This window comes from Lepus europaeus, chromosome 10, assembly GCF_033115175.1.
Source record: "Lepus europaeus isolate LE1 chromosome 10, mLepTim1.pri, whole genome shotgun sequence".
Lineage (NCBI taxonomy): Eukaryota > Metazoa > Chordata > Mammalia > Lagomorpha > Leporidae > Lepus > Lepus europaeus.
This window is the reverse complement of record NC_084836.1, coordinates 13582225-13598190: the sequence shown is the minus strand read 5'-3', so window position 1 is coordinate 13598190 and position 15966 is coordinate 13582225. Positions and strand designations below refer to the sequence as shown.

The 15966-nt window shown below is 47.8% G+C and overlaps 1 protein-coding gene across 3 annotated transcripts in view; it reads right to left on the bottom strand.

Annotated features, from left to right (window-relative positions):
• Positions 1-973: 973 nt before the first annotated feature.
• Positions 974-15966, bottom strand: part of PRDM4 (PR/SET domain 4) — a 34133-nt gene continuing 19140 nt past the window's right edge. For all 3 annotated transcript variants that reach the window (XM_062202961.1, XM_062202960.1, XM_062202962.1), the window contains 3 exons: positions 13235-13549; positions 10677-10845; positions 974-2538 (listed from right to left, as the gene is read on the bottom strand). In XM_062202961.1, coding sequence (XP_062058945.1) covers positions 2226-2538; positions 10677-10845; positions 13235-13549 — 797 coding nt within the window. In that variant the 3' untranslated portion in view covers positions 974-2225. The remainder of the gene's footprint in view (positions 2539-10676; positions 10846-13234; positions 13550-15966) is intronic.

Here is a 15966-nt window from a genome sequence, read left to right as displayed (position 1 = left end):
GATCAGCACAGCTCAGGCTGTTGCAGCCAACTGGGAAGTGAACCAGCGGATGAAAGACCTCTCTGCCTCCCCTCTGTGTAACTCTTTCAAATAAATAACTAAGGTACACAATGGAACAGACAGTTGATAATAATTAGCAGTAACTACAGTCTCACTTAAAACTGTTTTCCAGGCTTCCTTTTTAACATTAGGCTTCGCTGTCTTAGGCAGCATTTCTATGTTGAGAAATTAAGAAATTTAGCCTAGATCTGCTACTGAATAAAGGAAGAAAGTAGGTCCAGCACTCCCGTGGTTTCCTGGAAACGGGGGTAGCTGCCATCGGGTAACTAGGAAACGGCTGGGCTTGGAGCTGCCCTGGCATCAGAGCTGGCCGAGGCTCTGGGGCCCGTGTCAGCAGCACCCCTGCCTTCAGCTGCAGAGCCGTGCAGTTCTCCGAGGGAAGCAGTTAAGCCTCTGTTCTGGGGAAAGGGCAGGAGGCTGCAGTTTGCCTCAGCACATTGCACAGGAACAACTAGAACACAATCTCTAAACACTAATACTCATGAAATGCTTTCTTCTGTTTAAAAATATTTGAGAGGCAGAGCAAGAGGAGAGAAAACTTGTGTCCACTGGTTCACTCCCCAAATGCTCCCAACAGTCAGGGCCCAGCCAGGCCAAACCCAGGAGCCAGGAGCTCCATCCAGGTCTCGCATGTGAGCAGCAGGGATAAGGTACTGGAACATCATTTGCCGCCTCCCAACACGTGCGTTAGCAGGAAGCTGTATGGCAGCAGAGGTGGGACGCAAAGCCAGGCGCTCGGATATGGGATGCAAGTGTCCCAACCAAGCAGCCATGGTTTCTCCACCTGTGCCTCAACGCCAACACTTTTCTTCCCGCCCTAACCTTAGAGAAACTCAAATTGTACTTGATTTTCCCCTAAACAACCCACTCGTCTCCTTCCTACACAAAACGAGATTATAAAAGAATCCAGTATTTTAAAAAAGTTTTTATTTCATCCTTCCTAGAGGAATACAGATTTGAATGAAATACATTCATTCCATAAATACATTAGCAGCAAACCTTCCCAGAGTCCTCTGCTCCAGACCAGAGGGTGTGCCTTGAGCAGGAGAGCATGTTCCACCAGCCCTGTACTCTTAGCGTTGCTTCTTCTTCTTGCTAAAAGCTGAATATGCACGTGAGTCACAGCAACCGCGTGGATGGACAAGTAACTGGGCTGAGTTGCTGAAAGCTGGCCTACTGGGTGGCCATCAGGCCTTCTTTACCTGTCAAATCCTGTGGCATCTTCCATGCTTATCTGTGAGGTCCTTCAGCACAGACAACCTCGAAAATGCACCAGTGCGCCTCGAGTCATTCGTAGCTTTGACCTGGCAACATTCTAGTAGTGTCTGGACAGTTTCCATGGGGAACATCAAAGATCATTCCCTTCTTCCCCTCCCATGGAGGTACCACCCATGTCAGGCGAGCCCTGAGGTCCTTGCTGTCAGGAGACCATCCAGCAGGCATGAACTGGGCTCTCTATCTCCACGTCCCCTGTGAACAGCTGGAGGCTTGACTGGAGACAGAGAGACAATGACCACGCCTCTAAGGATCTCTCTGAAACAAGAACCAGGTGACTCACCTGCTGCCACCAAAGACACGGTCCTGGGTAGTGGCCACATGTCTCTCCTTTTCTCTCCATCACTGCCCACTGGTTGACTGATGAAAATTTGGGAAGCGAGATCACTGCCAACTCGCAAGGCTTCAGGTGCTGCTCTATGCTTGTTCGCGGTAGTGAAGGCTAACACCCTTACACTCACGTCGCACCCTGTTCTGGATGAGCGCAGATCACCACAGTCCCAAACACAATCAGCAACTGGGATGGCTGTCGGGTGGAGACCAAATTTAGCACGCACTCAGCCACAGGGCTGGGAGGAGAAAGGAACAGTGGGAGGATGTGGAATAATTCTGACTTGTCTAGGCAGAAGGCAGCTTCCAGACGATCACATAAACAGACCTCAAAAGTTGACACTCTCCTCCCTAACCACACTTAACAGGACACATGCTCTCTCTCCCAATCTGCTTTAAAGTGTTTCATTAGCATACACTTCCGTAAGTGCTTTATCCGCTCCCAGTCTGCTCTGACTGCTGGCGGGACAGGAGACCCAGACCGTTTTACATAAAGCCACTGTGGTAGGTAACTGTTACATGTGTTTTTCCCTTTGTACTTTCCATCCACAGAGGCTCTTCTATTTGTGGGCAGACAGGGACTCCTCTGCTGAATACATGGCACTGCTGATCCTACAGTCTTCCGTCCCCACGGGCTCGGCCAGGTCTTCCTCCTCCGAGTCCTCCTCCTCGTCCTCCTCCTGTGCCGAGGAACTGGAGGCAGGCCCTTTGCAGGTTTTCAGGTGCCGGGTGAGATGGTATTTGGTCAGATACGCCTTTGTACATTTCTCACACACATAATCTCGTTTTCCCTCATGAGAATTGAGATGCTTCTTTAAGTGATTTGTTCTCAAGAACAGCTTATCGCACTTGGGACACTTGATCTGGCGTTCCCTAAGAGGAACACAAAACAACATTAGCGTTGGGGTTACAAATGATAACCGAGGCACACACGCGTTCTGCAGAGCCTCAGGCCTTTGTCAGAGCAGCTCCTACTTCCAGAGGCAGGCTCTTCCACAGGAGCTGCACGGAAGAGCTACGAAGCGTCTGCACAGCCTAAACAGCGCAGGCTGAGGCGGCCACTGCAGAACTCTATGTAAATGAGGCAGCCTGTATATATTTCTTATGTATTTTGCTCCTTTCATTCATTGATGCTTTTGAGATTCATTCAAGCTGGTGTATCAGTGGTGTATTATTCTCAAATAGACCATAATATGTACTGGGTATGCCAAACTATCTCCCCACGCAGCTGGGTCCTCGTACGCCTCCAACAGCCATGCAACAGCTCCTGTTGCCCCAGACGCCCACCAGAAATTTCCAGACTCAAACTTGGGAGGGTCTGCCAACCAGCCAGCACATACATGCAGGGATCTCATTATGGTGCTAATTTGTATTTCCCTTAACACCACTTTTATAAAGTGTCATTTTTCTGTCCTCTTACCGACTTGTTCTCAACCAGGAGCGATCTGGCCATGGTGGATGTTTCTAGCAATGTCTGGAGAAACCCGACTGTCCAAACTGGTGAGGGGCAGTGCTACAGGCAGCTGGTGGATGAAGCCCAAGGATGCTGCCAGAAATCCTACAAAACCCAGGGCAGCCCTACAACAAATGACCTAGCTCAAAATGTCAACAGTGTCAAGGTTTGAGCAAACCCCGTCTGAAAACTTTAGAGCAAACAGGCCAGGAATTTTTATCCTTTTTTTAAGCAACTGAACCCTATGTCTTAATAAAAGACTGTATGAAACAGATAGAACAGTTGAAATTCTTGAAGGAGTTTGGGGTGCAGTGGAGAGTTCCAGATCTTGGGCTCCTTTACATTTCTATCATCCTCTCCTTGCAGGGAAAGGCGCTCAAGGAATCTGTGGAGCCTGTGGAATTCTCTGGAGCAGTCTGAAAACCAGCAGTTGAATCCAACTTTTTAATTCCACAGATGGGAAATGTTATTCACAATGAAGTAACTTGTCCAAAGCTTCAGTGAAGCTCAAATGAGAACTTGACCTTCTGCCTATGTCCTATGTAACCAGTGTGAGTACGTACCAGGTACTGCTGCCTATGTCCTATGTAACCAGTGTGAGTACGTACCAGGTACCGCTGCCCATGTACTATGTAACTAGTGTGAATATGTACCAGGTACCGCTGCCTATGTCCTATGTAACCATTGTGAGTACGTACCAGGTACTGCTGCCCATGTCCTATGTAACCAGTGTGAGTACATGCCAGGTACTGCTGCCTATGTCCTATGTAATCACTGTGAATACATACCAGGTACTGCTGCCTATGTCCTATGTAACTAGTGTGAGTACGTACCAGGTACCGCTGCCCATGTACTATGTAACTAGTGTGAATATGTACCAGGTACCGCTGCCTATGTCCTATGTAACCACTGTGAACACGTACCAGGTACTGCTGCCTATGTCCTATGTAACCAGTGTGAGTATGTACCAGGTACTGCTGCCCATGTCCTATGTAACCAGTGTGAGTACGTACCAGGTACTGCTGCCCATGTCGTATGTAACCAGTGTGAGTACGTACCAGGTACTGCTGCCTATGTCCTATGTAACCAGTGTGAGTACATACCAGGTACCGCTGCCCATCTCCTATGTAACCAGTGTGAGTACATACCAGGTACTGCTGCCCATGTCCTATGTAACCAATGTGAGTGCGTACCAGGTACCGCTGCCCATGTCCTAGGTAACCAGTGTGAGTACGTACCAGGTACCGCTGCCTATGTCCTAGGTAACCAGTGTGAGTACGTACCAGGTACTGCTGCCTATGTCCTATGTAACCAGTGTGAGTACGTACCAGGTACCGCTGCCCATGTCCTATGTAACCAGTGTGAGTACGTACCAGGTACCGCTGCCTATGTCCTATGTAACTAGTGTGAATATGTACCAGGTACCGCTGCCCATGTCCTATGTAACTAGTGTGAGTACATACCAGGTACCGCTGCCCATGTCCTATGTAACTAGTGTGAGTATGTACCAGGTACCGCTGCCCATGTCCTATGTAACTAGTGTGAATACATACCAGGTACTGCTGCCTATGTCCTATGTAACTAGTGTGAATATGTACCAGGTACCGCTGCCCATGTCCTATGTAACTAGTGTGAGTACATACCAGGTACCGCTGCCCATGTCCTATGTAACTAGTGTGAGTATGTACCAGGTACCGCTGCCCATGTCCTATGTAACTAGTGTGAATACATACCAGGTACTGCTGCCTATGTCCTATGTAACTAGTGTGAGTACATACCAGGTACTGCTGCCCATGTCCTATGTAACCACTGTGAATACATACCAGGTACCGCTGCCCATGTCCTATGTAACCACTGTGAATACATACCAGGTACCGCTGCCCATGTCCTATGTAACCACTGTGAATACATACCAGGTACCGCTGCCTATGTCCTATGTAACCACTGTGAATACATACCAGGGACTGCTGCCTATGTCCTATGTAACCACTGTGAATACATACCAGGGACTGCTGCCTATGTCCTAGGTAACCACTGTGAATACATACCAGGTACTGCTGCCTATGTCCTAGGTAACCAGTGTGAGTACATACCAGGTACTGCTGCCTAGGTCCTATGTAACCAGTGTGAATACATACCAGGGACTGCTGCCTATGTCCTATGTAACCACTGTGAATACATACCAGGTACCGCTGCCCATGTCCTATGTAACCAGTGTGAGTACATACCAGGTACTGCTGCCTAGGTCCTATGTAACCAGTGTGAGTACGTACCAGGTACTGCTGCCCATGTCCTATGTAACCAGTGTGAGTACATACCAGGTACTGCTGCCTAGGTCCTATGTAACCAGTGTGAGTACGTACCAGGTACTGCTGCCCATGTCGTATGTAACCAGTGTGAGTACATGCCAGGTACCGCTGCCCATGTCCTATGTAACCAGTATGAGTACGTACCAGGTACTGCTGCCCATGTCCTATGTAACTAGTGTGAATATATACCAGGTACCGCTGCCTATGTCCTATGTAACCAGTGTGAGTACATACCAGGTACTGCTGCCCATGTCCTATGTAACCACTGTGAATACATACCAGGTACTGCTGCCCATGTCCTATGTAACCAGTGTGAGTACATACCAGGTACTGCTGCCCATGTCCTATGTAACTAGTGTGAGTACGTACCAGGTACCGCTGCCTATGTCCTATGTAACCAGTGTGAGTACGTACCAGGTACTGCTGCCCATGTCCTATGTAACTAGTGTGAATATGTACCAGGTACCGCTGCCCATGTCCTATGTAACCAGTGTGAGTACGTACCAGGTACCGCTGCCTATGTCCTAGGTAACCAGTGTGAGTACGTACCAGGTACCGCTACCTATGTCCTAGGTAACCAGTGTGAGTACGTACCAGGTACCACTGCCTATGTCCTAGGTAACCAGTGTGAGTACGTACCAGGTACCACTGCCTATGTCCTAGGTAACCAGTGTGAGTACGTACCAGGTACCACTGCCTATGTCCTAGGTAACCAGTGTGAGTGTACCAGGTACTGCTGCAGACTTTACAGCTGCAGGATGAAAGTAAACAATCCCTGCCTCCGGGAGCTTACGTTCTAGCGGAGAGGCTACATGGTAAACAAAAAAGCATAATGTTACATAGCCTACGAAAACGAAGCCAAGGAAGGCCATTCTGAGACGACATCCAGGCAGAAACCTGAATGGAGTGAGGAAGACACACAGGAATGAGTGGGAGAAGTTTCTAGGCAGAGGCGGTACAGTGCAAAGGCCCCAAGAGTGCAATGGTTTGAGCATATCCAAGTGGTAGCAAGAGGAGGGCTTGTGTGGCTACAGCAGAGTGTGAGGAGAAAAGCCTCCCCAAGATGGAGCAGAAGACGTGGTCAAGCACACCACCACATCATGCGGGGACTCAAGACTATGGCAAAGACCTTTTTTTTTTATTTTTTAATTTATTTATGCATTTATTTGAAAGTCAGAGTTACACACAAGAGGCACAGAGAGACAGAGAGGTCTTTCATCCACTGGGTCACTCTCCAATTGGCCACAATGGCCGAAGCTGCACTGCTCCGAAGCCAGGAGCTTCCTCCAGGTCTCCCATGTGGGTCCAGGGGCCCAAGGACTTGGGGCATCTCCTACTACTTTCCCAGGCCACGCTGGCACTACAGCAGCGGTTTTACCCATTACGCCACAGCGCCGGCCCTGCAAAGACCTCTCAACACAAAGGATGGGAAGCACTGGGCACTGAACACGGATGGCTACAATCTGATCTCTGTCTAAACTGAACTCTGTCAGTATGGACAGAATACACTGCTGGGGTGTGTGTCTCCGTGCTGGGGAGTGGATGCACAGAGCTGAGAGCAGGTGCAGTGTGGCTGGCAGACCTGCTGAAGTGGTCTACACAAGAGACACCAGTAGTCTGCACAAAGTGACCGTCGAATGATGAAAGAATGAAAGGTAAGTTAAGGATGACTGTATGGTGCTGACCTAAGCCTCTGGGTGGACGGTGTGCCAATCATTAAGCTGCTGAAGACTGGGAAACCAAGTTTGTGGGGAAGAGCTGAGTGCTGGACGTGTGCAGCTGAGTTGCCCAGTGGACACCAGCAGCATCAGGGCTGCTTTTTTTTTTTTTGACAGGCAGAGTGGACAGTGAGAGAGAGAGACAGGTCTTTCTTTTTTCTGTTGGTTCATCCCCCCAATGGCCGCTGCGGCAGGCGCACCGCGTTGATCCGAAGCCAGGAGCCAGGTGCTTCTCCTGGTCTCCCATGCGGGTGCAGGGCCCAAGGACTTGGGCCATCCTCCACTGCACTCCCGAGCCACAGCAGAGAGCTGGACTGGAAGAGGAGCAACTGGGACAGAATCCAGCGCCCTGACCAGGACTAGAACCCGGGGTGCCGGCGCCGCAGGCAGAGGATTAGCCTAGTGAGCCACAGCGCCAGCCCAGAACTGCTTTGTGAAGGCTGGATGCACAAAGCTGCAGAAATGTATCATAAAGGCATGAAACGGCCGTAAGAAATGCCCCAGGGAGCAGGCGTCACTGCTCTTGCTCCTAAGTTTCTCTTTCTTTGGGGCAGGGCAGTGCCAGTCCCTGCTGCACTCTCAGGAACACTGTGGAAGATACATTTCTGTTGTATTTGGATTTAGAGCTGCAATTTTCTTTTTAAGAAAAACAGAAAAAATGAAAACACTGCTATATCTCCTTTGAAATGCCCATAAGAATAAACAAACATCTAGAAATTTCAGCAATGATCTCCACAGGAAGCCTGGCATCCCATTCAAACATATTTTGGGTGAACAGTGTTTGTTATATAATTTACATAGCTACGTTCTGACAGTGCAAAAACTCCTTCTCCTGCGAGGGAGTTTGGTAAAGAGGCTTACTTACCGCTTTTCCTCATCCACATTTGTTAAGACAACTGTTTTTGTTGGTCAGTATCTGATGGAGTCAATTCTCAACGTAAATGTCAAGAAAGAATTATACAACTAATCCCAACAGAATTTGCACTGTGTTATGCTGATGTAGCCCAAGGCAAGTAAGTGCACAGTTAGCATCATCTGAAGAAACAGAGCCAAGGTCACTGGAGGCCAGTCCCCATCACTCTTCACTGCACAGATCACATCTGGAATCCCGTGCTCACTGCTGGGCGCCACTGTGACACACACCGAGGTGATGTAAGTGGCAGAAACCAGGGACATCTGGTCTGATGAAGAAGAGTTAAATGGGGACATGAGGGGCCACTGTCTGCAGTGCCGGCATCCATGTGGGCGCCAGTTCAAGTCGTGGCTGCTCCACTTCTGATCCAGCTCTCTGCTATGGCCTGGGAAAGCAGTAGAAGATGGCCCAAGTTCTTTGGCCCCTGCACTGCCTGAGAGACCCGGAAAAAACTCCTGGCTCCTGGCTTCAGATTGGTACAGCTCCGGCCGTTGCAGCCATCTGGGGAGTAAACCAACAGATGGAAGACCTCTCTCTTTCTCTGCCTCAGCCTCTCTGTAACTCTGCCTTTCAAATAAAATCAATGTTAAAAAAAAAAAATTGGGGACTTGATGGTGACCATCAACTGAATGAAAGGCTGACGATTTAAAGGGATACTGAACACGCAAGTGTGACTTCTGGGTGTGTATGCAGAATGAAAAGGAGAGAGGCTGACATCAGCCTGATGAAGCAAAACTTCCCCACAAAACCGTATCAACTGTGGAACTCAAGGAGAAGCAATGTCTCCAGCCGGCAGAGTCTGTGCAAGGCAGTCTTACTACTGGAAGAACTCAGGGGTTCCCAGCCCTGCTGGACGTTAGAGTCACTTGCAGAACTTTTTAAAACGCTCCAGGCTAGGAGGTCCCCAGAGGTAGTGGCACCAGGGTTTTCCACATTCCCCATGTGATTATACCAAGCAGTGTTCGGGACTGAACGCTCGCTCCCCTTCAGCACACAGGCTGAAGCTCTCAGCTGCAGCAGGAGGGGGCACCAGGGAGGTGAGCAGGCTTCCCCGTTATGAGAGCAGGGCCTCCATGAGGGGATTATTTCCTGCTAACAAAAGGAAGGCAACGGGGCCCAGCGCTGTGGTGTAATGCCCTGGCCTGGGGCGCCAGCATCCCAAATGGGCACGGATTCTAATCCAGGCTGTTCCTCTTCCAATCCAGGTCTCTGCTGTGGCCTGGAAAAGCAGAAGATGGCCCAAGTCCTTGGGCCCCTGCACCCACGTGGGAGGCCTAGAGGAAGCGCCTGGCTCCTGGCTTCAGAATGGCCCAGCTACGGCCATTGTGGCCAGCTGGGGAGTGAACTAGCAGATGGAAGGCCTCTCTCTCTCTCTGCCTCTCCCCTCTCTGTGTAACTCTGACTTGCAAATAAATAAATAATTCACAAATAAATAAATAAATCAGAGGAAGGCTCCACAGAGTCTGTCTGCACCCCAAGGCCCCAGGAGACTGGCCTGGTTAGGAAGCAGACACGGAGCTGCTATGAGGGCGGTGCTTACGCAGGCTCCCCAGCAAGAAGAGAAAGCTCCTGTGAAGACGGAGGCTGACGACACGGCTGCTGCTTCTAACACAAGTTGCAAACTCGAGACCACAAAATCTGTTTCTTCTCTCAACCACCACTGTGACCAATGCAGCCTGCACATTTCATACACTTGGCTCTGTGCCAGGAGCCGCTAACCGGTCCCTCCAAATGTCTGGCCTCGTCCTCTCTCAATCACCCTGTGCCCTGCTGGTACAATCATCTCTACAGAAGGGATATCTCACAACACGTCTTCCGCATTGGCACAACATGAATGTAACTAACACTACTGAATATGACGTTAAAATGGTTTAAAGCGTTAAGGGCTGGTTAGTTTTTTCACAACTAGACACACACAGCACAGAACAGTTCCTGGTTTGCAGGGTGGTGGAGGGCATGGCAAATGCTTCAGCAACTCCCCACTGTTTCCAGAATGAAGTTAATTTTCTTAGTAGGACGAAGGCCCTCCATGACGTGGCCGCTGTCTCTCCATCTCCCTCTCGTGCACACGATGTTCTAACCTCACATGGCCACCTGAATTCCAGTCCTTTCTGCGTTCACGCTCCCATCTAGAACACCATTCTGACTCCTTCCTCTTGGCCTCCCTGAATGATTTATCTTCCTTACCATTGAGCTCGTGCTACCAAGAAGCTGTCCCAGACCCCCCCAGGCTGGCACAGGTGCCCCTCTGCCAGGGTCTTTCAGTAGGCAGTGCTTTTTCTAACAACCAACAGGATGCCACTCTTACTTTGTTTCTCTTACTGAACATCCAGCTCTTTATAAAGACAAGGACACATCTTTAATCTCTATTTCTACCTCCTACCATAATGCTAGGCATCATGGAGGTACAGAAAAATATCTGTTAAATTAAAAAACAAATGAGATGATGGTGAACACCTCCAGGATAGTCAAGATCTCGGTGTCCTGATTTTTGCTTGGCTCTGTGGGTCACAGGCAGTGTTTCCCAAGGAACGAAGTCAGCACTCCCCAGCCCTCGCGGCGGTGGGCGTGGCCGGGGCCGCTCGAGTGGGCAAGCTGCTGGCTGGAGGGCCACTTACTGTGTGTGGGTGAGCACATGCTGCTTGAGGTCCTGCCTCCGCATGAACAACTTGTCGCAGTAGTCACACTTGAGATTCTTCTCGCCCGTGTGGATGACCGTGTGAGACTCCAGGTGAGCCTTCTGGGTGAAAGACTTGTCACACAAAGTGCACCTGTAGTTCTTCTGACCTGCAAGTGAACCCGGGTCATCAAGGTGTCAAGACACAGACAGGCACAGGCACGGGCATGCGACAGCAACAGAGGCAGAAATCAAGCAGAGCTGACTCACACTGGGAAGGCGCTCCCTAGGGCTGTCTCCCGAAAGCCACTCAGAACCACTGAATTCATATTCTGCAACTAAAGCTAGAGAAGCTAATAAAGCTGACCTCCTAAATTTATGTGTGTGTATCATATTGTTATTTATTACAGCTGACATAAAATTTGAAAAAAATAATACCGGTGCTCTACCTATTAAACAAAAGAATAATCATGAAGTCTAATACTTGTCTACAGGCAAACTTTTTTCCTTTTTACTTATATGAACTATACATATTTATAGGGCAGAGTATGATATTTCAATACATGTCTGCAATGTGTACAGATCAAATTAAGATAATTAACATTTCCTTTGTTGTTACTTTGTGAATGGAGCCCCTGAGCTCCTTTCTTCTGTTTACTGAGAAAATACGTAATAGGATACTTCCAACTATAGTTGCCCCATGGTGCTGTGTAACATTAGGAACTTAATCCTTTTATCTAACCGATTTGGTACCTGTTATCCAAACTCCCACCCCTCCTAGCCAGTAGTAATCAGATTATGTTCAGTCTTCTACTTAACTTCTGTGTGAGAGAAAATATTTAACTACATCTGGCTAATTTCAAGTAACATATTGACCTTCAGTTCCGAACGTTTTACTGCAAATAATGAAATTTCATTATTTTTTGCAGTTGAATAATACTCTGCTCTGTGTGTGTGCATATGACATTTTCTTTATCCATTCATCTGTTGATGCTTGATTTTCTATCTTACTATGAATAGTGTAGTACGGGTATCTCTTTGATAATTTATTTCATTTCATTCAGACATATAACCAGCAGTGGGACTACTAAAATCATACAGCAGCTCTACTTCCAGTTTTTAAAGAACTCTCCATACTGTGTAGGCAAAATTAAAAACTTTAATTTATTAATTTGAGAGGCAGAGAGACAAAGGCCAGGGAGAAGACAGTCAGAGCGTGCACTCCCACTCTCTGGTTCACACATCTCAGATGCCCACGATAGTTGGAGGACCAACATCAGGAGCCAGGAACTCAATCCAGTTCTCCCATTTGGGTGGCAGGAACCCAGCCACAGGGGCTCACTGAGACCTCCCAGGATCTGCACTGGCAGAAAACCAGAGCTGCACCCGGTATTCAAGCCAGGATCTCCAAGGTGGGATGCAGGCATCTTAACTACTATGCCAAATGACCACCCTGGCAAACATGTTTTTATTCTTGCTCTCTTTTTTAACATGTAACATGACCTCAAAAACCAGGGGTGAAATAAAAATCCAAGAACTCAGAAACAGGATCTCTCTAAAAAGTTGGGTTGGAACCAACATTGTGGCGTAGCAGGTGAAGCCAACGCCTAAAATGCTGGCATCCCGTCCGGATGGGCACTCGTTTGGGTCCCAGCTGTTCTACTTCCAATCCAGTCCACTGCTAATGGCCTGAGAAAAGCGGAAGATGACCCAAGTGGTTGGGCCCCTGCCACCCATGTAGGAAATCTGAAGCTTATGACTCCTGGCTTGAGTATGGGCCAGCCCTGGTCACTGTGGCCATACAGGGAGTGAATCTGTGGATGGAAGATCGACTCTCTCTCTGTTAACGGTGACATTCAATAAATAAACAAATCTTAAAGGAAAAGAAAAGGATTTGACAAATCTCTTGTTAAAAGTCAGAATTTTAGGCTTTTGTGTATCCTCTGCTCTCCGGTCAAACACTCAGGATTAATGCAAAAGGATGAGGAAGAAACTTTTTTTTCTGAAGATTTAAAGAACTAACGATCCAACCAAGAAACTAAGCTTCACCAGCTATTCTGCAGTATGTATGAAGACTATATGGTAAAAAAAAAAAAAAGGGTGGGGGGGCTAGTTTGCATGCGATTTAGAAAACAGAAGCTCAAAAACCAAATCTTGGCAGTGTTTATGGAGCGAGATCAAAGGAGAAAAACAGGCTCTGGCGTGTGACCAGCTGTGAGCTCGAACAGAAAACTCAGGTTCTCCTACAGAATCCCCTTTGCTTTAAGCCCAAACACACCGACACGTTCCTGATTAACTGTCCTTTTCCAAGCACCTTCCGACTATGGTGATAACAATGCCTGGGACACGCAGCATCTTAGTCACTGGAAGTAATACCCTGAAAGGAACTTCTGTTATCTCACTAAGGCTTAGCACCCAGCGAGTTCCTGCCAACAGCCGCCTGGACTCTTTCTCTGAGCTCACAGCACAACTCCAGCTGCAATACCATCTCTCTGCAAAGCCATTACTGCATCTGCAAGTGCTGCAAGAAGTCCCCTCTAGTGGTCCAATACGCCTTACCTGTATGTATCTTGAGGTGGGTCCGCAGGTTGCTGGGATCACTAAAGGCCTTGCTACAGAAATCACACTTGTGGGGCTTCATTCCCATGTGACCCATAAAGTGGACATGCAGTTTGGAAGGAGAGATAAAAGCCTGCGGGCACATCGAGCACTTCCACTTCCTTTCTTTGCTGTGGCTTGGCCCGTGGCTGCTGCTGTGGCCCTGGCTAGGTAGATGGTTATGGATGTGGCTGGTCAGATGAGCTTTGAACTCTGTGTAAGAACTGCACTCCTTGCCACAGTTACAGAGGTGCACATCTGGGTGTTCAGGAACACCTTAAAAAAAAAAAAAAAAAAAAAAAAAGACTTAATGTCTCCCAATGCTTAAGTTTTAAAACTTATTCTCAATATTAACAACTGCTGCTGGCAATTCCCCCTTCTACCAAAATTTCTAACTTTTCTACCACCTATAAAACTAAAATCAATGCTCTATCTCCAGAGTCTTTGCATAAGAAACCAGGAACAAAGTAAATACTGGATTATCAGGCCTCATTCCCAAAGTATTTAGATTTTATAGCACCAACTCTTAAATACCATGATACAAAGAGAAAGGTTATGCAGGTAAAATCAAATCACAGGAATTCGCTGTCTTTACCAAACTTCATCTCAATGGCACTCATCTGCAAAGCTGCCTTAGTAACTCCAAAGCCACAAATCCAAGTCCTAGCATAAAGATCATTTCACAAATACTGTCTGCTAACAATTGGCTTGTGAAGACCCTCACAGATTTTAACACTGAAAATATAAGGCTAACAGCCTGCTTTTCATATATAAAGAGGTTTTCAAAAAATTCATGGAAACATGTATTATGAAAAAACTACATAGGAACTTCAAAAGTATTATACCAAAATGTGTACAAACTTGTTGTAATATGTTTGTACAGGATCTAAGTTGAGGAACTAGGAAAACTTAAGACATCGGTTTGAAAAGAGCCCCTATTAGAACAACAAGAGTTCTGCGAAAACTGAAGGAGGAACAAACTTCAAACTGATGGTGAAGCTGAGATAGAAGAATTGGTGCAACTGGAGCCAGCATTGTGGAGTAGAGGGTTAAGCCACCATCTGTGATGCCAAAATCCCGAGTGCTGGTTCAAGTCATGGCTGCTCCATTTCCGACCCAGCTCCCTGCTAGTGGCCAGGGAAAAGCAGTGGAAGATGGTCCAAGTGTTTGGCTCCAGCCACCCACATGGGAGACCTACATGAAGTTCCTAGCTCCGGGCTTCAGCTTAGGCAGCCCCAGCCATTGCCACCATTTGGGGAGTGAACCAACCAATGGAAGATCTTTCTCTGTCTCCCCCTCGCTCTAACTCTGCCCTTCAAATAAATAAATAAATCTAAAACAATAAAAGGGGGGGGGGGTGGAGGTGCCACTGCCTGCAGTGCCAGCATCCCATATTGGCGCTGGTTCAAGTCCCGGCTGCTCTACTTCTGATCCAGCTCTCTAATGTGGCCTGGGAAGGTGGTGGAAGAGGGCCCAAATCCTTGGGCCCCTGTACCCGCATGAGAGACTGGGAAGAAGCTCCTGGCTCCTGGCTTCGGATCAGCGTAGCATCAGCCGTTGCAACCATCTGGAGAATGAACCAACAGATGGAAGACCTCTCCCTCTCTCCTTCTCTTTCTGCCTCTCAAATAAATAAATCTTTCAGAAAAAAAAAAAAAAATTGGTGCAATCACTGATACTTTGTGCCAAGTTTATGGGGCCAATATCCTCTCCCTCCAAAATCAACAGTTTACAAACGGTTAGCTCACTTGAAGAAGGAACAAGAGAGACAATGCTGAGGTTAGAAGCTGAACCCCACAGCAGCAGACCATCCACAGCCATCTGGGAGGAGAAAACTAATCTTGGGCTGGCGTTGTGGAGTAGCTTAAGCCTCTGCTTGTGGGGCCAGCACCCCATATGGGCGCCGGTTCATGTCCCAGCTGCTCCTCTTTTGATCCAGCTCTCTGCTTATGGCTTGGGAAAGCAGTAAAAGATGGCCCAAGTGCTTGGGCATCTGCACCCATGTGGGAGACCCAGAAAAAGCTCCTGGCTTCAGATCAGTCCAGTTCTGGCCACTGCAGCCACTTGGGGAGTGAATCAGCTGATGAAGATCTCTCTTGTCTGTATCTCCCTGTCTGTAACTCTGCCTCTCAAGTAAATATATCTTTAAAAAAAAAAAAGGAAAAAGAAAAAACTAATCTTGTTCATGTCCTAACTGAAGAGAACCAACAATAAAAAGTCGAAACAACAGCCAACACTGCAGACATCAACTGGTTCAGCTTACACAATTCTGTCTGAAAAATTACAGTGGAGCAAACTTTCTGCTTGATGTGTGCCAAAACTGTTGCATCCAAATCAATCGCAAACAAGAGCAGAGCTCTCAATGGAAATTTTAAACAAGTGGGATGAAGATCTTGAAGCATTTCTTTAGAGAACTGTAAAGGGAGGGGAAACAAGGCTTTACCAGTACCGTCCTGATGACAAAGCACAATCAAAACAACAGAAACCAAGAGGGAGAAGTAGTCTAATCAGGGCAAAAGCAGAGTGGTCAAAACAGAGGTGACAGGAACAGTTAGAGTGCTTCAGGTATTTTGCTTGCTGACTTTCTGGAGAACCAAGAAAAATAATTGCTTATTAGGGGCTGGTGCTGTGGCGCAGCGGGTTAAAGTCCTGGCCTGAAGTGCCGGCATCCCATATTTGCGCCAGTTTGGGTC